Source organism: Marmota monax, unplaced genomic scaffold (genome assembly GCF_021218885.2).
Source record: "Marmota monax isolate L192 unplaced genomic scaffold, Marmota_monax_Labrador192_F-V1.1 WCK01_AAM20220418_F8-fsc00017, whole genome shotgun sequence".
In the NCBI taxonomy this organism is placed as follows: Eukaryota; Metazoa; Chordata; class Mammalia; order Rodentia; family Sciuridae; genus Marmota; species Marmota monax.
In genome coordinates this window covers 7,771,962-7,794,607 of record NW_026695241.1, presented here as the reverse complement: position 1 = coordinate 7,794,607, position 22,646 = coordinate 7,771,962, and the positions used below count along the sequence as shown (strand labels likewise).

General features: G+C 35.1%; 1 protein-coding gene across 5 annotated transcripts in view; it reads right to left on the bottom strand.

The window, feature by feature from the left end:
• The window catches only part of Eml5 (EMAP like 5), a 190,995-nt gene that overhangs the window by 30,617 nt on the left and 137,732 nt on the right, over positions 1–22,646 (bottom strand). For 4 of the 5 annotated variants that reach the window (XM_046440696.2, XM_046440697.2, XM_058577794.1 and 1 more), the window contains exons 24-27: positions 22,164–22,252; positions 11,738–11,914; positions 7,129–7,330; positions 5,660–5,786 (exon numbers count right to left, since the gene is read on the bottom strand). In XM_046440696.2, coding sequence (XP_046296652.1) covers positions 5,660–5,786; positions 7,129–7,330; positions 11,738–11,914; positions 22,164–22,252 — 595 coding nt within the window. The remainder of the gene's footprint in view (positions 1–5,659; positions 5,787–7,128; positions 7,331–11,737; positions 11,915–22,163; positions 22,253–22,646) is intronic. The other variant, XR_006851029.2, reaches the window with a different exon arrangement.

Sequence of the window (22,646 nt, the reverse complement as noted above, 5' to 3'; positions counted from 1 at the left end):
CTTTCTTATGGAAAAAAATTCCGAAATTTATAAATAAGTCTCCTAAAATAAAATATTTTCAAATATATTTGCATTTCAAAATTGTCAAGTTATACAATTAAAAAAAGAAAGTGAAGTGTTATATTTTACACATAATATAAAACAAATGGAGATTTTCATATGTAAAGTGAAACAGCATGCAGAATATATAAGCATAACTAATTGGTATCATAAAAAGTAAATGCCCTTATAAGGAATATATAAACAACATTACAAGTTATCACAGAAATTTTGGTTTCAAACCTTCATAAAATAAAATATTTAAAACTACTTCTATTAGGATCTAGTAGATAGGAACTTTGGTTTTTTCTTTTAAGTCAATTCTGTTGGTGAACTTTATTCAATGTTAGTATGACAGCTTTAGTTGTTAATTCAAGCAATAAACAGATAATTCATCTATGCAACCCTTCAGAACAATTAAGCATATTTTAATGCTTATTACATTAGCATGTAATACTGTAAACCACTTGTAAAATTATATGAGTTGAATGCATCAAGTTTTAGTAGTTACTGATATAGTGTAAATCCAATAATTAAGATTCTAAGCTGGGTGTGGTGGTGCATGCCTGTAATCCCAGTAGCTTAGGAGGCTGAGGCAGGAAGATTGAGAGTTCAAAGCCAGCCTCATAAAGTGAGGCGCTAAGCAACTCAGTGAGACCCTGTCTCTAAATAAAATACAATAGGGCTGGGGATATGGCTCAGTGGTAGAGTGCCCCCAAGTTCAATCCCTGTACTTGCTCTGCCCCTCAAAAGATTCTATTCATTTCAGGGATATTAGTTCCAAAGGGGAAAAATGTGGAAAACTATGAATAGAGGTAAAGAACACCAAGAACTTGAGCTCATTAATGCTACATATAAAGGATGATAAAAACAAAAAATCAGGCCTTGTGAGCATGACAAAGAGAAGATTACCTGGAACCTCTTTTCAGCAGCAGATTAAAAAAAAAGAAAAAAGATTACAACACAAATTTGAGTTTAAAAAACTCATAAAATACCTAAAGTACTAAAGTTTTTAAAATCAATTTAATGAAGATAAACTCTTCTGATTATATGAAAGGCCTGTTGCTTCAATTTTATTACTGCATAATAAGATTCAGTTATGACATTAATGGCAGGGAAATCAGAAGAAAGGTGAAAAAGTAGAATGCAACATGTTCTATGTTATAAACTTTAAAGCTTGCCATTCTTATTTTTTTTTAAATATCCTTATTTTGTTTATTTATTTTTATGTGGCGCTGAGGATCAAACCCAGTGCCTCACGTGTTTGAGGCAAGAGCTTTACCACTGAGACACAACCCCCAGCTCTCTTATTTTTTTTCTTATTCAGATTGTATAATATGACTTTCAAACAAAACATTTAAGCTTATTTTTGTTCTTAAAATGGGAAATAAAGGGCTGGGATGGTGGCTCAGTGGTAGAGTGCTTGCCTAGAAGCACGCACAAGGCCCTGGGTTTGGTCCTCAGCACGACATAAAAGGGTAAATACATAAAATAAAGATATTGTATCCAACTACTACTAAAAAATAAATATAAAAAAATGGGAATAAAATCTTAACCAACTTAAAGGGCTGGTAGCACTGGAACTTCTTTGAAAGAAACTGCCTGAGGAGCCCCTTATTTTGAGCTAAGAGATTTCCCCAGTCAGCAAATTCACACAAAAAGAATGAATAACTCAGGACCACGCTGGATTTGGGATTTTTCTAGTAAATATTTTTTTAAACTTCCCTTAATAGTGTAATAACTGTAACAGAATTGGAAGTCATTTCATCCACCCTCTCTCTGAAATCAGGAGTCTTCTTTACACATTTAGAACATGGCTTTATAAGCACTCATGACAAATGGTCAACTAAAGTGCATGAATCCTGCTTGTGACAGGGTGTAAGACAGCAATTATATCTCTACTTAATTTCTTGTTTTGAAATAAGTGATCCGCAGATTATTCTTCATATTTAGTGGCCTCCCAACTTTCTTTCATCATGTGTTTTCTACTACACCACTGTCAACTCTCAGTATCCCCTTCAATGCAGAGATTGATACTGATGAAGCTAGGGTATGTATGAGGCTAGATCTGTATACTTCATTGCTGTCAAAATAATATAAGACTATGTGGGCCTCCTTAAAGGGTGTATCATACTCTGAACTCATCTTTGCACATTACCTTGCTTAAAACACAGAATTTCACAGATAATTAATTCATGCCATCAAATATTCAGGAGTGCCTACTATTTGTGAGTATGTATAATCTGATCTCAAATCTACTGTTTTCATCCTTATCTCCCAACATTTTTCTAGTGTTAATTTTTTTACTTATAAAATTTGACTATTAATTTCTATAATGTCCCATTTCAGAAGCTCTCTGAGGACATTTTCATCTCACTGAAGGTAGCTATAAAAGCACCCCCTGATTCTGTCTTATTCAGGCCATTTTATTAAATATACAAATATACTATATTATCCTATTTTAAAGGGTAGAGTAAATGTTTATTAAATGAAGATAACAGATTTATAAACTGAATAATCTCTCACTGATAAATATGTATAGCTGTTTTTTTTATGAGCCTCTGAAAGTTAAGGAAAATGTAAAGTTATATAGAACATTATTGTAAAACTAAATAATCACAATGAAGACCTTCATAATACCAACCATTTACTGTATCTAAAAATATAACTCCCTTGTTGGATTTGTCCTATTTCATTTTTTAATTGTTTATTGACAAATATAGTTAATTAGTTCATAGGGAAAATACTATAAAGATCAAAATAGAATGAAGAGTAAATATTTGAGTGAAAACTGTTCTTTCATAAAACACTTACCTTACTATACCCTGCCTTTGAAAGGAATTAAAGGAAAAAAGAAGGGAAACACATGAAAATTATAAGGAATAATTATAGCAGTTTAGTAAATATAGTAAAAGTAACATATCAATAGAAACATAAGGAAATACAAAAATGCCTAAATTTTATGTCACATTATTTTGAATGTTTTTATTAAAAATATTGGGAATTTGACCAAAATGAATTCCTTCAGATAGATAAGATTTGCTACAAAAACATTTAATAAAAGAAAAAAAACAAAATTATTAAAATTACTTAGAGAAAAAAAATCTACAGAAATATCAACCAGAGAAGTTATTAGTTGTCATCAAAACAATTTCCATTAAAGAAGATAAGGTATTTGATATGTGTTTGTTTTAATCATTTAAAAATGTTGTTTCACATTTGATGACAATAATAGATTTTATTTAAAGTACTGAAAATTATTTACATAGACTGTATTATCTCCTTAGTAATATATTTAAAAATGGCCCAAAGAAATATGTCTTACTTTTTATCCCCTTTGATTCTATCATTTTGTAAGAACAACTTCTCTTGTGATTACATTAATGATCTCTGTCTCATCATTTTTATGAGAATTTAGCAGAACTGACTTTGTAAAAAAAAATTGAGAACAAAATGTGAAACAATTTCAAAAAGTAATCTGTAAAAAATTTAACTTCAAAAATCTTTGCTGATTACAGTTACAACAGTGTTACTCATTCTTCAGGAACAGGAAAATAATTTCCACCAGTCAGAATGTGGTCATTTCAGCACTGAGGAAGGAAATTTAAATTGAAGTGTTTTACCAGGAATGATGGCATACAGATTCAAATTAGGTCACATACCAAACTTCTCTAATAATTTTTTTCTTTTAAAAAAATCAACAGAACATATGGAAGAGATTTATGAGAATGTCTACAGTTCTTCCTCCCTATAAAACACTTCTCACTTCTCATTACTTGGGATGTTTGGTTTTCATTAAGTAATAGTAGTAAGCATTATTCTGCAATATTCTACTTAAGAACATTCACATTTACATATTTATATGTATTCCTCTAATTAATAAAGAAATACATAGTGCTCATTACTTTGTGAATATTTAATTAAAAAACAAAGAAAAACAGTGTTTCAGTATTTAACTATCTCCTCAGGTTACTCTGTATTTCATTCCAAGGTGAGGATGCCATTGGTGAAGACCTACTATCTTAATGATTGATGTATATTATTTCATATCAACCTTGAAATAATCCATAAATGAGGAATTATAGTGCTCATTTTGCCACTTAGGAAACTGAGGTTCAGAAAGAATGAAGACTTTTCAAGGTTATACAACTGGTAAATGATAAAAATGAGTATGTTAGCCCAATTGTCTGGCTCCAAAATCCATGTCCTTTGCATTGTGTGATGCTCTTTCTACCCAGCTGCTTCTATCTAGAATTTTATACAAGTATTTAGATTTTGTCATGATAACATTCCTACACATTCTTTTATACTTTGCCTCTTTATGCATAACAAAATGATTACTCTCTACCTTTTCCTGACCTCCCCGTACAGTTATCTGAGGTATCCTACAGCAAACTGAGTACCTTGAATAGGAGCTTAGAAGGTGTCATAGCCTCAATATTGCACCTAGACTTCCTGGGATGCTGGGATTAGTCAGCTCATCAAAATCTCTAGTTGTCCTCTCCCCCATCATTAAGGTACATCACATGCCTTTTACTTTATCCCTTTCCCTGAATATTAAATTCATAGGTTTCATTTTTAGTTTTTCCCTCAAATACTCTTACTAGTTTCTTATAATAATATTTTCCTTGTCACAGCTTTCTTCAGAAGTCACTGATGTTCTCAGCTTTCACTCCTTCATTTCTCACTTCTGTTTCTGATAATCTATTCCTTCATCATTTCTTAAAACCGCTCCACTTTTGAAGTCCATGCCATATTGCCTTTTGTGTGTGTGTGTGTGTGGGGGGGGGTGGGCGTTCCTGGGGATGGAACCCAGGGCCTCATATGCGCTAGACAAGTGGGCTACGTTCCCAGCCCTCATATGTCTCTTTACTGCTTTCCATCTTTGATTTAAAAACCATTAGGTTCACAGTTTCTCTCATCTAGCTCATCTAGCTCAGAGACATTATTTAAAAGTTATTTTCCAATAAAACTTCTGTGTATATATCCTTATTTTTAATTTACTGATTCTAAACCAAGATCAATAATTCCCTTTAAAAACAAGCTATACTTCAACCTGCCATTTTTTGAAAAATTTTTGAAATGTTGTCAACCCTCAATTAAGGGCATGTTGATAGATGGGCCATTTAAAAAAAGGCCATGTCTCTGCACACATGCTTCCTACAAGGTTCTGGGCACTGGATTCAATTTTATTATCTTCCCCAATGTCATCAAATATATTTAACACACTTGGCAAGTAAAAGGTTACTTTAATCATATAAACTTTCTACATATATGGCAACATTCTCCAAACTACTTGAAAAGACACTGTTAACACCATAAAGTATTTAAGGGGGCTGGGGTTGTGGCTCAGTGGCAGAGTGCTTGCCTAGCATGTGTGAGACAATGGGTTTGATTCTCAGCACCACATATCAATAAATAAAATAAAGGTCCATTGACAACTAAAAAATATTTTTAAAAAAGTATTTAAGGACAAACATTTTGTAAGAGTTCTGGCAACCAAATAAAGCAAGAATATCACTGATATTTAATATTTGTAGGAAACACATTTAGTTAAATAACAAATTTAATTTTAATACAAGTATCTTTTCTTTCATTTAATTTTAAACTTTATTGTTACCTCTCATCAGCTGAAGGTTCTTTCTGTTGCAAATGAGGCTTGGTTCCAAACATTGGGCGAATATTTGTTGATAAGGCTCTGACGGTATAAGTAATTTCATTCTCCCTTGTAACATCACTATCATAGCCTACCATCAAAATATAAAGTTATTCTTTAAGTGATAACTGAGATCAATTGTGATCTTGTAATTTAGATATAATGATGTCCAATGTCAAGTAAATTGTGCCATAATCAAATTATGGAATATGCATCCAGCAAAAATTAAGTAGTAAAATATTTTATATATAAATATATTTTTTAGTGCTGGGGATCAAACCCAGGGCCTCATGCAAGCTAGGCATAGCATTCTACCACTTAGCCATATCCCCAGCCACATAATGATGTTTTTTAAATATCACTAAGAGATAATAGCAAGCTATAGGCCATGTGCAATGATGCATACCTATAATCCCAGCAACATGGGAGGCTGAGGCAGGAGGATCACAAATTTGAGGCTAGACTCTATAACTTATCAAGATCCTTAGTAATTCATCAGAGTCTGTCTCAAAATAATAAATAAAGCTGGGTGCAGTGGCACACATCTGTAAATCCAGCTGCTGGGGAGGCTGAGGCAGCAGGATTCCAAATTCAAAGCCAGCCTCAGCAACTTATTGAGGTTCTAAGAAACTTAGTTCCACCCTATTTCTAAATAAAATTAAAAAAAGGTCTGGGGATGTCTCAGTGGTTAAGAGCCCCTGAGTTCAATCCCTGGTATAAAAAAAAAACCAAAAAAAAAAAAACCCAAAATAATCAATAAAAATGGTTGGGGATGTAGGTTAATGTTAAAGTGAAGTGCCCTTGGGTTCAATCCCCAGTACCAAAAAGGAAAAAAAAAAAGCTACAAGTTCATGTTAAAAAAATTATGTTTACAAATGCACATATACCTTAGGATAAACCCCAATTGTTTACAGAGATTAACTTTGAGTGGTTGAATTATAAAGTCTGTGTTTATTCTTTATTGCAAAATATATTTTATATAATGAGCTAGTATTATTAGTACATTAAGAAAAATGTTTTAAAATATAAAGTTCAAATATATAAAATTCATTTTAATAGTATTTATTTAAAGTATGGTTGTCTTACATTTGTAGATGAAGAATAGCTAAGTATTAATACTTGCCAGTCTGCTATTCTTGAATTATAAAGCCAATTTTTGTATAAAACTAACCAAAAACACCAATACCACAATTATTTTTTAAATATTCATTTTTTAGTTTTTAGGTGGACACAATATCTTTATTTTATTTTTATGTGGTGCTGAGAATTGAACCCAGTGCCTCACGCATGCTAGGCGAGCGTGCTACCACTTGAGCCACATCCCCAGCCCCAATACCACAGTTATTAAAGTATTATTATTACTTTAAATTCTATAGTTTAAATCAGTGCTGTATTTTTTATATGTTTCTGTTAAAATGTTTTAAATGACATACCTCCACCTTCTTCGGAATCTACATCAGATTCCTCACTATCACAAGGCCTTCTTTCTCGATAACTTTCCATCTCATTTGTCCATACCATTAAAGACATATCTGCACCTCCTAGGGTCACCAACATGCTGTCATCATAAGTCCAGCGAACATTTGTGACATGTGTGCTATGGGCCACATACCTCTTAAATTTTCCAAATTTTCCCTAGAGATAATAAAAATGCAAACTTTTTCTGAGAAGTTTCATTATTTGAAAAATTGTAATTATATTTCTGAACTAATTATATTTTTAGTTATATTTAATTTTCCTTAATATATGTTTTGAAATCAGTCATTCCAAATGCAACATAAATAAAAACACAAGAAAATATTGAAATACCCTAGAATAAAAAAATAACAAGTGTGCTAAAGAGAAAAATGTTTTAACCAATTAAATACTTTAATATTTAACCAATTAAATAAAAGTAACAATTCCCAAACCTGGTGAGGACAGGATGAAACTAGTAGTTTCACACATTGCTAGTACAATTAACTTTTTTGGAAACCAATGTGGTATACCGCATTAAAAGCATTAAAAAAATACATACATATATTTGGCACTGCTGAGAATCAAACCCAGGGCTTGCACATGCTAGCCAAGTACTCTATCACTAAGATAAATACACAGATCCTGTTTGTACTTTTGTCTCACTAATCTGCCTTTTGGATATCTATGCTAAGAACATGCTACGTATGTGAAAAATACTTATCATATTATTTACTTATAGCAGTAAAATTTAAATACCTCAACTGTTCAATGGAGTAACAATATAGTTAATACAGTATATTATATGGAGAAATATATGTATTAAAAATAATTGTTATGTAGATTTATTAGCATTGGGGTGAAGAAGGAAGGAATCTGTAGACCAGTATCCTAAACTTATTCCTAAAGGATCTACATCATTTGGAATGCTGGAATGAAGTTTCTGACTGATAACTGTCTTAATAGAATGTTCTTAATCTACTAAGGTTCTAGCTCATATATGTATCTAAAGTAGGCTCTATGTAGCGTTTTTGAATATCTGAGTTTCCCTGGAGGTTTTTATTTTTAAAATATTTTTAGTTGTAAATGAACACAATATCTTCATTTATTTATTTTTATGTGGTGCCTCACGCATGCTGGCTCTACCATTAAGCCAGAACCTCAGCCCTCCTATGAGTTTTAAGCCTGTGTCTTCATTTCAGTGCTGATCTACAAAAAATAATATGGGTGTTATGAACAGAGTATCATAATGAATTGAGTTTCTCTAATATCTCGATGATGAATGTTTTTTCATGTATTTGTTGACTGATTGTTCATCATCTTCTGAGAAGTGTCTGTTCATGTCCTTGGCCCATTTATTGATTGGGTTATTTGTTTTTTTGGTGTTTAACTTTTTGAATTCTTTATATATCCTAGAGATTAGTGCTCTATCTGATGTGTGAGCGGTAAAGATTTGCTCCCAAGATATAAGCTGTCTATTCACCTCACAGATTGTTTCTTTTGCTGAGAAGAAACTTTTTAGTTTGAGTCCATCCCATTTATTGCTTCTTCATTTTAATTTTTGTTCTATAGGAGTCTTATTAAGGAAGTTGGGGCCTAATCCCACATGATGGAGATTAGGGCCTACTTTTTCTTCTATTAGACGCAGGGTCCCTGGTTTTATTCCTAAGTCCTTGATCCATTTTGAGTTGAGTTTTATGCATGGTGAGAGATAGGGGTTTAATTTCATTTTGTTGCATATGGATTTCCAGTTTTCCCAGCACCATCTGTTGAAAAGGCTATCTTTTCTCCAATGCATGTTCTTGGCACCTTTGTCTAATGTAAATTAATGTAATTTTGAGGGTTACTCTCTGTGTCCTCTATTCTGTACCATTGGTCTACCAGTCTGTTTTGGTGCCAATACCATGTCATTTTTGTTACTATTGCTCTGTAGTATAGGTTAAGGTCTGGTATAGTGATGCCACCTGCTTCATTCTTCCTGCTAATGATTGCTTTAGCTATTCTGGGTCTCTTATTTTTCCAGATGAATTTCATGATTGCTTTTTCTATTTCTATGAGGAATGTCATTGAGATTTTGATCAGAATTGCATTAAAACTGTATAGTGCTTTTGGAAGTATGGTCATTTTAATAATATTAATTCTGCCTATCCAAGAGCAAGGTAGATCTTTCCATCTCCTAAGGTCTTCTTTGACTTCTTTCTTTAGGGTTCTGGAATTTTCATTATACAGATCTTTCACCTCTTTCGTTAAGTTGATTCCTAAGTATTTTATTTTTATTTTTTTGAGGCTATTGAAAATGGGATGGTTTTCCTTGTTTCCATTTCTGTGGATTTATCACTGGTATACAGAAATGCCTTTGATTTATGGGTGTTGATTTTATATCCTGCTATTTTGCTGAATTCATTTACCAGTTCTAGAAGTTTTCTGATGGAACTTTTAGGGTATTCTAGGTATAGAATCATATCATCAGCAAATAGTGCTAATTCGAGTTCTTCTTTTCCTATGTGTAGCCCTTTAATTTCTTTCGTGTGTCTAATTGCTCTGGCCAGTGTTTCAAGAATTATGTTAAGGGCTGGGGATGTGGCTCAAGCGGTAGCGCACTTGCCTGGCATATGCGGGCGCTGGGTTCGATCCTCAGCACCACATAAAAATAAAAAAATAAAGATGTTGTGTCCACCGAAAACTAAAAAAAATAAAAAATAAAAAATTCTCTCTCTTACAAAAATAATTATGTTAAATAGAAGTGATAAAAGAGGGCATCCCTGTCTTGTTCCAGTTTTTAGAGGGAATGTCTTCAATTTTTCTCCATTTAGAATGATGTTGGCCTGGGGCTTAGCATAGATCACTCCAGTCAGAATAGCAGCTATTATGAAGACAAACAACAATAAGCGTTGGCGAGGATATGGAGAAAAGGGTACACTCATACATAGCTGTTGGGACTGCAAATTGGTGCAGCCAATATGGAAAGCAGTATGGAGATTTCTTGGAATATTGGGAATGGAACCACCATTTGACCCAGCTATCCCTCTCCTCGGTCTATACTCAAAGGTCTTAAAAACAGCATACTGCAGGGACACATCCACATCAATGTTTGTAGCAGCACAATTCACAACAGCTCAACTATGGAACCAAACTAAGTGCCCTTCAATAGATGGATTTAAAAAATGTGGCATATATACACAATGGAATATTACTCAGCAATAAAAGAGAATAAGATCATGGCATTTGCAGGTAAATGGATGGAGTCGGGAAGTTAATGAATGCTAAGTGAATTTAGCCAATCCCAAATAACCAAATGCTGAATGTTTTCTCTGATATAAGGAGGCTGATTCATAGTGGAATAGGGAGAGGGAGCATGGAAGCAACAGACGAACTCTAGATAGGGCAGAAGGGTTGGAGGGGTAGGGAGGGGGCATGGGGTTAGAAACGATGGTGGAATGTGATGATCATTATTATCCAAAGTACATGTATGAAGAAATGAATTGGTGTGAATATACTTTGTATACAACCATAGATATGAAAAATTGTGGTATATATTATGTGATAAGAATTGTAATGCATTCTGCTGTTATATATAAATAAAAAATAATAATAAAATTTTAAAAATGAACTGAATATCAAAATGATTTGATGCATTATTTCAAATTTATGTTTATGTTCTTGTTGGTGCTAGATTATAATATATAACTTAATTTATGTGAATTAAGAAATAAATACATCTGAAGTGGGCATGGTAGTGCATACTTGTAATCCCAGCTCCTCAGGAGGCTGAAATAGAAAGCCCAGCCTGGGCAATTTAACAAGACTCATTTCAAAATGAAAAATAAAAAGGGCTGGGGATGTAGCTCAGTGGGGTAGAGTGCGCTGGGTTCAATGACCAGTAGAAAGAAGGGAGGGAGGAAGAGAAGGTAAGCAGGCAGGCGTTTATTGGCTTTGGTACATAAATTTTACTTTTGTGCTAAACAGAAGCCTAACATTTTGCAGTAGTTTGAATATGGGAAAGTGAAATAAGAATTGAGCAATCACATAACATAACATAGACACAGAGAGCTCCAAAGAATCTGTATAGTTTGGTTTCAATAAAACATCATTAATCACATTAAATCACTGTTGTTTATTTTAATTTTATGGGGGGATTTAGTATTTAGTATTTGGTTAAAACATTGTCTCTTTAAAAGCCATACATATAGTTTATATTATTCTCTTTTTTAAAATTTCTTTTTTAGTTATTGATGGACCTTGTGTTTATTTATTTATAAATAATGAAAATAGTTAAATAGCTTAATTTAATATTGGGAATAAAAGGAATGGGTTTTTAAAAAGGAAATTTACATTATTCAATACTAAAAAAATCTGTAAAATATAATATATAACTTCAGGCACAGAATCATAGATTATAATACTTATTCTAGATAAAAATAATATGGTTCCAAGAATAGGAAACATAATTCTGAACTTTTTGTGGTATAACATTACATTTTACACATGTATTATTCCTATTACAATAGGATGAAATACTATGAAGGAACATTATCTTAATCGTTTTCATAATTACGATCATTAGGAAAATTAAAGAAAAATACATACTTTAGCAGGATATTTAAATAACTTCACGAATCCCAAATCATCGCCTGTAGCTAGGACCATTCTGTCACTGGTGAGGCAAGAGGCAGTTACATCTGTGACTTCTCCAATTACTGGCCAAATTCCCTCACAGCATAGACCAAGCACACTTGTCCATGATGCCCAACTAATTTTTTCTACCTAAAAAGAGAAAATTACTGTGTAATATCTAAATTGACAACCAAAATCTGAACATTCATCTTTGTTATTACATGTCACAAGTGAAATTAAATATTAATAGAAAAACAAATCATTAGTTGGCTTGGTTTTATAGATTCTCAGTCTACTAGTTCTTGCAGAAAAAATTTAATATAATATTATTCAGGAAGTCCTTATTATATATTTAGTATGTGTTCTTTTTAAAAAAATATTTATTTTTAAGTTTTAGGTGGATACAATATCTGTATTTTACATTCATGTGGTACTGAGGTTCAAAACCAGTGCCCCAGTGGTAGGCGAGCACTCTACCACTGAGCCACAACTCCAGCCCCATATGTGTTCTTGATTGGGCTTTTTTTTTTCCTCCTCTTTTATTCCCCACCCCTATCCCTTGTTCAGAAGACTCCACGGACTCTTTTTTTTTTTTTTATTGGTTGTTCAAAACATTACAAAGCTCTTGACATATCATATTTCATACATTTGATTCAAGTGGGTTTTGAACTCCCAATTTTACCCCAAATACAGATTGCAGAATCACGTCGGTTACACATCTGCATTTTTACATAATGCCCTATTAGTAACTGTTGTATTCTGCTACCTTTCCTATCCTCTACTATCCCCCCTCCCCTCCCCTCCCATCTTCTCTCTCTAACCCATCTACTGTAATTCATTTCTCTCCTTGTTTATTTTCCCATTCCCCTCACAACCTCTTATATGTAATTTTGTATAACAATGAGGATCTCCCTCCATTACCATGCAATTTCCCTTTTCTCTCCCTTTCCCTCCCACCTCATGTAATTGTTTAATGTTAATCTTTTCTTCCTGCTCTTCCTCCCTGCTCTGTTCTTAGTTGCTCTCATTATATCAAAGAAGACATTTGGTATTTGTTTTTTAGGGATTGGCTAGCTTCACTAAGCATAATCTGCTCTAGTGCCATCCATTTCCCTGCAAATTCCATGATTTTGTCATTTTTTAGTGCTGTATAATACTCCATTGTGTATAAATGCCACATTTTTTTTATCCATTCATCTATTGAAGGGAATCTGGGTTGGTTCCACAGTCTAGCGATTGTGAATTGTGCTGCTATGAACATCGATGTAGCAGTATCCCTGTAGTACGCTCTTTTAAGGTCTTCAGGGAATAGTCCGAGAAGGGCAATAGCTGGGTCAAATGGTGGTTCCATTCCCAGCTTTCCCAAGAATCTCCATACTGCTTTCCAAATTGGCTGCACCAGTTTGCAGTCCCACCAGCAATGTACAAGAGTACCCTTTTCCCCACATCCTCTCCAGCACTTGTTGTTGTTTGACTTCATAATGGCTGCCAATCTTACTGGAGTGAGATGGTATCTTAGGGTGGTTTTGATTTGCATTTCTCTGACTGCTAGTGATGGTGAGCATTTTTTCATGTACTTGTTGATTGACTGTATGTCCTCCTCTGAGAAGTGTCTGTTCAGGTCTTTGGCCCATTTGTTGATTGGGTTATTTGTTTTCTTATTGTTTAATTTTTTGAGTTCTTTGTATACTCTGGATATTAGGGCTCTATCTGAAGTGTGAGGAGTAAAAATTTGTTCCCATGATGTAGGCTCCCTATTTACTTCTCTTATTGTTTCTCTTGCTGAGAAAAAACTTTTCAGTTTAAGTAAGTCCCATTTGTTGATTCTTGTTATTAACTTTTGTGCTATAGGTGTCCTATTAAGGAATTTGGAGCCTGACCCCACAATATGTAGATCGGAGCCAACTTTTTCTTCTATCAGACGTAGAGTCTCTGATTTGATATCTAGCTCCTTGATCCACTTTGAGTTAACTTTTGTGCATGGCGAAAGGAGGGGATTCAGTTTCATTTTGTTGCATATGGATTTCCAGTTTTCCCAACACCATTTGTTGAAGATGCTATCCTCCCTCCATTGCATGCTTTTAGCTCCTTTATCAAATATAAGATAGTTGTAGCTTTGTGGATTAGTCTCTGTGTCCTCTATTCTGTACCATTGGTCCACCCGCCTGTTTTGGTACCAGTACCATGCTATTTTTGTTACTATTACTCTGTAATATAGTTTTAAATCTGGTGTCGCTATACCACCTGATTCACACTTCCTGCTTAGAATTGCTTTTGCTATTCTGCGTCTTTTATTTTTCCATATGAATTTCATGATTGCTTTATCTATTTCTACAAGAAATGCCATTGGGATTTTGATTGGCATTGCATTAAACCTACAGAGAACTTTTGGAAATATCGCCATTTTGATGATGTTAGTTCTGCCTATCCATGAACAGGGTATATTTTTCCATCTTCTAAGATCTTCTTCTACTTCTCTTTTTAGGGTTTTGTAGTTTTCATTGTATAAATCCTTCACCTCTTTTGTTAGGTTGATTCCCAAGTCTTTTTTTTTTTTTGAGGATATTGTGAATGGAGTGTTTTTCCTCATTTCCGTTTCAGAAGTTTTGTCGCTGATATACAGAAATGCCTTTGATTCATGCGTGTTGATTTTATATCCTGACACTTTGCTGAATTCATTTATTAGTTCTAGTAGTTTTTTTGTAGACCCTTTTGGGTCTTCTAGGTATAGAATCATGTCATCTGCAAATAGTGATAATTTAAGTTCTTCCTTTCCTATTTTTATGCCTTTAATTTCTTTCGTCTGTCTAATTGCTCTGGCCAGTGTTTCGAGAACTATATTGAATAGAACTGGTGATAGAGGGCATCCCTGTCTTGTTCCAGATTTTAGGGGGAATGCCTTCAATTTTTCTCCATTGAGAATGATGCTAGCCTGAGGCTTAGCATAGATAGCTTTTACTATGTCGAGGTAAGTTCCTGTTATTCCTAGTTTTTCTAATGTTTTGAACATAAAGGGATGCTGTACTTTGTCGAATGCTTTTTCTGCGTCTATTGAGATGATCATATGGTTCTTATTTTAAGTCTATTGATGTGGTGAATAACATTTATTGATTTCCGTATATTGAACCATCCTTGCATCCCAGGGATGAATCCTACTTGATCATGGTGCACAATTTTTTTGATGTGCCTTTGTATCCGATTCGCCAGAATTTTATTGAGGATTTCTGCATCTAGGTTCATCAGAGATATTGGTCTGTAGTTTTCTTTCTTTGAGGTGTCTTTGTCTGGTTTCGGAATCAGGGTGATGTTGGCCTCATAGAATGAATTTGGCAGAGCTCCCTCTTTTTCTATTTCCTGAAATAACTTGAAAAGTATTGGTATTAATTCTTCCTTAAAGGTTTTGTAAAACTCCGCTGTATACCCATCGGGTCCTGGGCTTTTCTTGGTTGGAAGTCTTTTGATTGCTTCTTCTATTTCATCTATTGATATTGGTCTGTTTAAGTTGTGAGTATACTCCTGACTCAGTCTGGGCAAATCATATGACTTAAGGAATTTATTGATGTCTTCACTATCTTCTATTTTATTGGAATATAGGTTTTCAAAATAATTTCTAATTGTCTTCTGTATTTCTGTAGCGTCTGTTGTGATATTGCCTTTTTCATCCCGTATGTTAGTAATTCGAGTTCTCTCTCTTCTTCTCTTCGTTAGCATGGCTAAGGGTCTGTCGATCTTATTTATTTTTTCAAAGAACCAACTTTTAGTTTTGTTAATTTTTTCAATAGTTTCTTTTGTTTCAATTTTGTTGATTTCCGCTCTGATTTTAATTATTTCTTGCCTTCTGCTACATTTGCTGTTGTTTTGCTCTTCCTTTTCTAGGGCTTTGAGATGAAGTGTGAGCTCATTTATTTGTTGGTTTTTCCTTTTTTTGAGGAATGACCTCCAGGCGATGAATTTCCCTCTTAAAACTGCTTTCATTGTGTCCCATAGATTCCGATATGTTGTGTCTGTATTTTCATTTATCTCTAAGAATTTTTTGATTTCCTCCTTTATGTCTTCTGTAACCCATTGATCATTCAGTAACATATTGTTCATTTTCCATGTGATGTAGGATTTTTCCTTCCTTCTTTTATCATTGATTTCCAGTTTCATTCCATTATGATCAGATAAAATGCATGGGATTATCTCCACCCCTGTATATTTACTGAGGGTTGCCCTATGGCATAATATATGGTCTATTTTTGAGAAGGATCCATGTGCTGCTGAGAAAAAAGTATATCCACTTGGTGATGGTTGATATATTCTATATATGTCAGTTAAGTCTAGGTTGTTGATTGTGATATTGAGTTCTATAGTTTCTTTATTCAACTTTTGTTTGGAGGATCTGTCCAATGGTGAGAGAGGTGTGTTGAAGTCACTCATAATTATTGTGTTGTGGTCTATTTGATTCTTGAACTTGAGGAGAATTTGTTTTATGAACGTCGCAGCACCATTATTTGGTGCATAAATATTGATAATTGTTATGTCTTGTTGGTGAATGGTTCCTTTTAACAGTATATAATGTCCTTCCTTATCCCTTTTGATTAACTTAGTCTTGAAGTCAATTTTATTCGATATGAGGATGGCCACCCTTGCTTGCTTACGAGGACCGTGTGTGTGGTATATTTTTTCCCAACCTTTCACCTTCAGCCTGTGTATGTCTTTTCCAATCAGATGTGTCTCCTGGAGGCAGTATATTGTTGGATTTGTTTTTTTAATCCATGTTACCAGCCTATGTCGCTTTATTGGAGAGTTTAAGCCATTAACGTTTAAAGTTACTATTGATATATGGTTTGTACTTCCAGCCATGTTTGATTATTTATCTTCTTCTTTTTTTTTAATTAGTTTGTTTCTCCATGATTAGCTTTCCCCCCGCCTTCTGTCTTTACAGAGGCACTTCCCACTGATGGTTCTGGTTATTGTTTTTCATTTCTTCCTCGTGTAGTGTTTTGCTCAAGATGCTTTGCAATGCTGGTTTTCTGGCTGCAAATTCTTTTAGCTTTTGTTTATCATGAAAGATTTTTATTTCGTTGTTGTACCTGAAGCTTAATTTTGCTGGATACAGAATTCTTGGTTGGCATCCATTGTCTTTCAGTGTTTGAAATACGTTGTTCCAGGATCTTCTCGCTTTTGGCGTCTGTGATGAAAAATCCGTTGTTAACCTTATTGGTTTACCCCTGAATGTAATCTGCCTCCTTTCTCTTGTAGCTTTTAATATTTTCTCTTTGTTCTGTATATTGGATATCTTCATAACAATGTGTCTTGGCGTTGGTCTACTGAGATTTTGTGTGCTAGGTGTCCTGTATGCATCTAAAATTTGTATATCCGTTTCCTTTTTTATTTCTGGAAAGTTTTCTGTAATTATTTCATTCAGCAGGCTACTCATTCCCTTGTTTTGAATCTCTGTACCTTCTTCTATCCCGATGACTCGTAGGTTTGGTTTTTTTATGTTATCCCATATCTTTTGGATGTTTCTCTCGTGATTTTTAACCAGCCTTTCTGAGTTGGCTAGGCTCTTTTCAAGATGATATATTTTGTCTTCATTATCTGACGTTCTGGCTTCTACTTGCTCCACTCTGTTAGTGATACTCTCAATTGAGTTTTTAATTTGGTTTATCGTTTCCTTCATTTCTAGAATTATTGTTTGATTTTTTTTTATAATCTCTATATCCTGATAAAGATGCTTAACTTCTTCTTTTATCTGTTTATGTAATTCATTTTCAAAGTGTTCTTTCAATGTTTGGATTTGCTGTCTCGTATCTTCTTTAAGGTTCCATTCCATCTGTCTAAGGTATTCCTTGAGTTCTTTATATGACCATTTTTCTGCTGACTCTAGGTCCTCCTGAATATTTAGGCTGTCCTTCATTGTTTGTACCCCTTTTCTTCCTTGCTTTTTTATGCTGCTCATGTTAATTCTTGTTCTGTTTGACTGCTGAGTTACTGTTTACTCTTATAAATTTATTTGATGCTTGGGAGGAAAGATATTAGAAGGGAAGGGAAGAAGTCACTAAAGAGAATGAGAGTAGGCAGGTAGAATTCAAGGAAGGGGGAATAAGAAAATTGAAAAGAAATGAAAAGACAAAAGAAACAAAAACAAAACACACACAAAAAAGTTAGAAAATAAAGAAAGAAAAGAAAAAAAGTTTTTTTACAAAACTAATAATGATAATAAAAATAATGAAAATTAAAATTAAAAAATTATAATAATAATAAAAATAAAAAAATTTAAAAAAAATTAGAAACTTTAAAAAAAGTTAAAGAACAGCCACAAAAAAACTGAAAATGAAAGAAAAAAATAGAAAAAGAAAAAAAATGATAATAATAATAATAATAAATGCAGTCATAGAGTTCGATTAATTTCTCTTCCAGTAGGTGGAGCTGTGCCCACTGGGCCAAGCTTCTCCTCTCACTAAGTGGGAACCAATCACTGTGTAGCAGCTCTTCCTCACAGACTGGGCGGGTCTCCAATCCTGAGTGCTTAGGGCCTTCTCTTGTGTTTCCTCAAGCCAGGCCGCGCTCACCTGTGACGCTCACCACAATACTGGCTACACGCCATGTCTGCTGCTCCTGGGAGCCCTGTTGCGCTGGTTTCAATGCAGTTATCTCCTCCGCCCGTGACGTCAGTTCTCTGCCAAGGTGGTATCACATGTAAATGGTGACCGTTCATTCCCTTTGCCGGGTGAACAATGCAACGGGTGGGTCCTGACTGTCTCTCCCAATCCCCGTTTCAATCCTGTGGCCACTGCCTATGAAGGCTCGGTTGGTTTTTACCTCTGAAAGTTCCTAAGGGCCAACCAGTTATTTCAGCGGGATCGTTAGTGCTGAGTCACGAGAAGCAGGCGAACCGGAGCTTGAATGCAGCCGATCCGGGCTTGGTGTGTGAGTTCTGAGGGGCCCAGACTGTACACCCCAGATCCACGTCAGCTCAGCATTGCCTAGTGATCCTGAGCAAACAGCATTTATACAGTTTACAGCTCCCTATGCCCGCGCAGTTGAAGAGGTCAGAGACTTGATCTCTCCCCGCCCGCAGCCATGTTAGATCTCCTCAATGATATTCATGTTGCCTGGCATAAGCAAGTTCTTGGGATTATACAAACTGCTGCTTCTGTTTCCAGTCCAGATTTCTAGAAATTAAACCCTGCCGCCGTCGCCTCTTCCCCGGGGCCACGCTCAGGGGCGCTGCGCTGGACCGCGACCGTAGCTGCGCCGCCGACCGGTGCCCAGCCCCCGGGGCCCAAGCGGCTGTCACCGCGGCTCTCCGGCTCCCTCCTCTGAAGCACGGGTCCCCTCGCAGGGGCATGCAGAACGACCCCAGAGCAGGCTCTACCCAAGGGTGCAGCGGCGAACAGGCGACCCAGGCGCTCAAGGCTGCGGTCCAGCCTTTGGAGGACAGGGCTCGGCACGCAGCCCAGTTCCAACCTCTAGGTGCGGCTGCCGGACAATGTAGCCATAGCCATCAAGACAGCCAGCAGAAAGCAAATGGCGGCTCCCGCGGAGTGGATTTTCGGCACAGAAACCACAGCCCAGCCAACGATCCCAATCCACAAACTCTCCCTGTATAAAAAATATTCAAAAAAAAAAAAAAAAAAGGCGGGGCGCACTGAGCTTTCTTTGCCTAGGGTACTTACAATCCACTGCTGATTACACACTCAGCTTTTCTGCCTGGAGCGAAGCGAAAGAGGAAGCAGATGGGAGCAAAGCGCCCGCGGCTCTGGGCGGCAAAGCATCCGGGAGCCAAGCGTCTCTTTTTTGATCTCTTTGTTCTTCCTGCTGCTTGGCAAAGTGGTCCACTACAGATTAACGGTGAAAGGAGCTCTTACACGCTGTGCGAAATCTCGATTAAAGCCGCTGCTCTGAGCACCACGCTCAGGACTTCAGCAACCTCCGTGCGCAGCGGCCATCTTCCTTGATTGGGCTTTTTATTGTTTTTTGCTGTGTTGGGTATCAACCCCAGAGCCTCACACATGCTAGGTAAACACTCTACAACTGAGCTACATCCCCAGCCCTCACTGTGTGTTCAAGATGCTGAGCATACAGTGATAGTGAATAATCGAGGAACAGCCAGGCACAGTGGTGCAGTAATTCCAGGTACTCAGGAGGTTCACTAGTTTGAGGCCCACTTGGGCAACTCAAGGAGACCCTATCTCAAAGTAAAATATATAAAGACACATAGAGGTCTAGGGATTTAACTCAGTGGTAGGATGCTCCTGTATTTATCCTTACTGGCAAAAAAAAAAAAAAAAAAAAAAAAAAGGAATAATCAAAAAACATAACAGTTCATGTCTAAATTTCTATTATGCATTATGTTTTTCAACTGGTACAATCTTTTTTTTTAATTTTAATTTTTTGTTTTAATTAGTTACACACAACAGTACAATGACCTTGACATATCATTTGAATCAGATGGGATATAATTTCTCATTTTTCTGAGTGTACAGGTTGCAGAATCATATTGGTCATGCAGTCACATATATTAATAATAATGTCTGTTTTATTCTACTATCCTTCTTATCCCCCCAACCCCTCCCCTCCCCTCCCATCACTTCTCTCTACCTAATCTAAGGAAACGCTGTTCTTTTTTTTTTTCTTTTTTTCTCACATCTTCATACATGTGTTTTGTATAAAGATGAGGGTCTCCTTCCACCTTCCATGCAATTCCCCTTCTCCCTCCCTTTCCCTCCCACCCCTCTTCCCTATGTAGAGGTAATCTTCTTCCACTGCTCTTCCTCCTTACCCCATTTTGAGTCACCCCCCCTTATATTAGAGAAGACATTCAGCATTTGTTTTTTTGGGATTGGCTAACTTCACTTAGCATAATCTGCTCTAATGCCATCCATTTCCCTGCAAATGCCATGATCTTATTATTTTTTAGTGCTGAGTAATATTCCATTGTGTATATATGCCACATTTTTTTTTATCCATTCATCCACTGAAGGGCATCTAGGTTGGCTCCACAGTCTAGCTATTGTGAATTGTGCTGCTCACGTTTCTTTCCAGCTCTGTGTGACTGTTGTGTTAATATTTTCCCCCTATAAATCTATATTGCTCTTGTATAGTTCTAAAATCTCTATTTTGTGGAGAAAAACAATGTTAACAGTTCCCAATAATACATCATCTATGAGCAAGTTTTCATTATTAATACATTTATAGTTAGACTCTATGTCTACAGATGTTGACTTCAATTATTATTTAGAATATAGTCATTAGTTTCATAAAAGGCATACCATTTCTGGTGGTGTATAGAGAACTCAGGGTCAGGGATAGGATGCTATGTTAAGGGGGAAAGGAGTGAAGGTATGGGATTAATCTAATTTAGCAACTTTGGAGTAGAACTCTAATGAATAGACAGGGGTAATTTATGGAAGAATGTATAAATTCAAACTCCTTATCTGTATTTAGAAAATTATCGTACGTATAAATAGTAAAAGTTAGGAGGTTGTAAGTGGGATAGAGGGAGGAAGAAAAAAATAACAAGGAAAGAAAGAAAGAGAGAGAGAGAAAATAAAGGGGGGGGTGAGGTGGGGCCTATGCAATTCCTCTATATTATACTATTCTGGTGATTCAGTTCTTAAAGTCCAATTTCATGCAAAGTTCTTGGTTTCACATATGTTGAGGTTGTGAGGACCAGAGGGGGAAGGGTAGAGGAGAATGGATGAGAAGAGCGAGAAAAGAAAAGAAAGAAAGAAAAAAAAAGTCTACGGCCATACCACCCTGAACGCGCCCGATCTGTCTGGTACAATCTTTTTAAATTTTTTTCTTTTTTTTTGTTTTTTTTTTTTTGTGTGTGTGGTGCCATGTGCATGTGAGGTAAGAACTCTACCAACTGAGCTATTTCCCAAGCCCATACATTTTTCTTTTTTAAAGCCACTTTTATATTAAATTTACTCAGCATGTTTTCCTAGGCCATGTCTAAAACACCCCAAAACAAAACAAACAAAAAATCCAATATTGTCAGGCAAAAAAGTAAAGACACTTAATTTTTTTTTAAAAAAAGAGAAATCTACTAATAAGCATCATAGGCATATGGGTTCCAAAGATGTGGCAGATGTACAGTACTTCAAATCAGATGGTATGTCCCTTACTAGTGACTAGTGGGTACCTCTTTTCCTTTGAGGAAAGTGATTCTAGCATAGCTAGAATACCAGCTTTATTCTTCTACTTAAAACAGTATCTGTTCCTTTACCTATCTTAGGTGTTTCATAGTTATACGCATTCTAGCCAAATAAAATAAACACACCCCAAGAATATCATTCAAATAATGTGAGAATGAACTTCACAGTAACTAAATGATGAAAAGTAGGCATAAGTTTTCCAACCACTTTTACTCATATGAACACCACTACAAGCACCAGTGTCCTCCTACCTCCACATTGGGGATGGTTTGTTTTTTCCCTCTGGGAGCTTCAAAGAATAACTGTTCTTTAGCACCAGTGTTGACCTGTAAAAGCTTTCCTTAAAAAAATAAAAAATATATAGAACATACTTATATCATATAAATACTTACATCATTGGTATAATGTTTCAATTTTATGGGAAAAAATAAGCTTAAGTATAAAAAATCATTTTCCTCTCCAAATCAAAATATTTTAAGATATTGTATTTTCTTAATCTCCATATAATTAAATTCATAAACAGCTTAATTTTTTATTTATGCAAATACATAGAAGCTATTTGTTTTTAGGCATATTGAAAAAATCTTAGAAACAAATGTTGAAATTTTTTTAAAGGCATGCAAGTATTTTGTTTAGCAATACCTAAGAGAATCCTTAATTTAAAATATTAAAGTTGAAAATATAAAAATATAACCCTTAAAGGTAGCATTTAAAATATTTAACATTTATTTTAA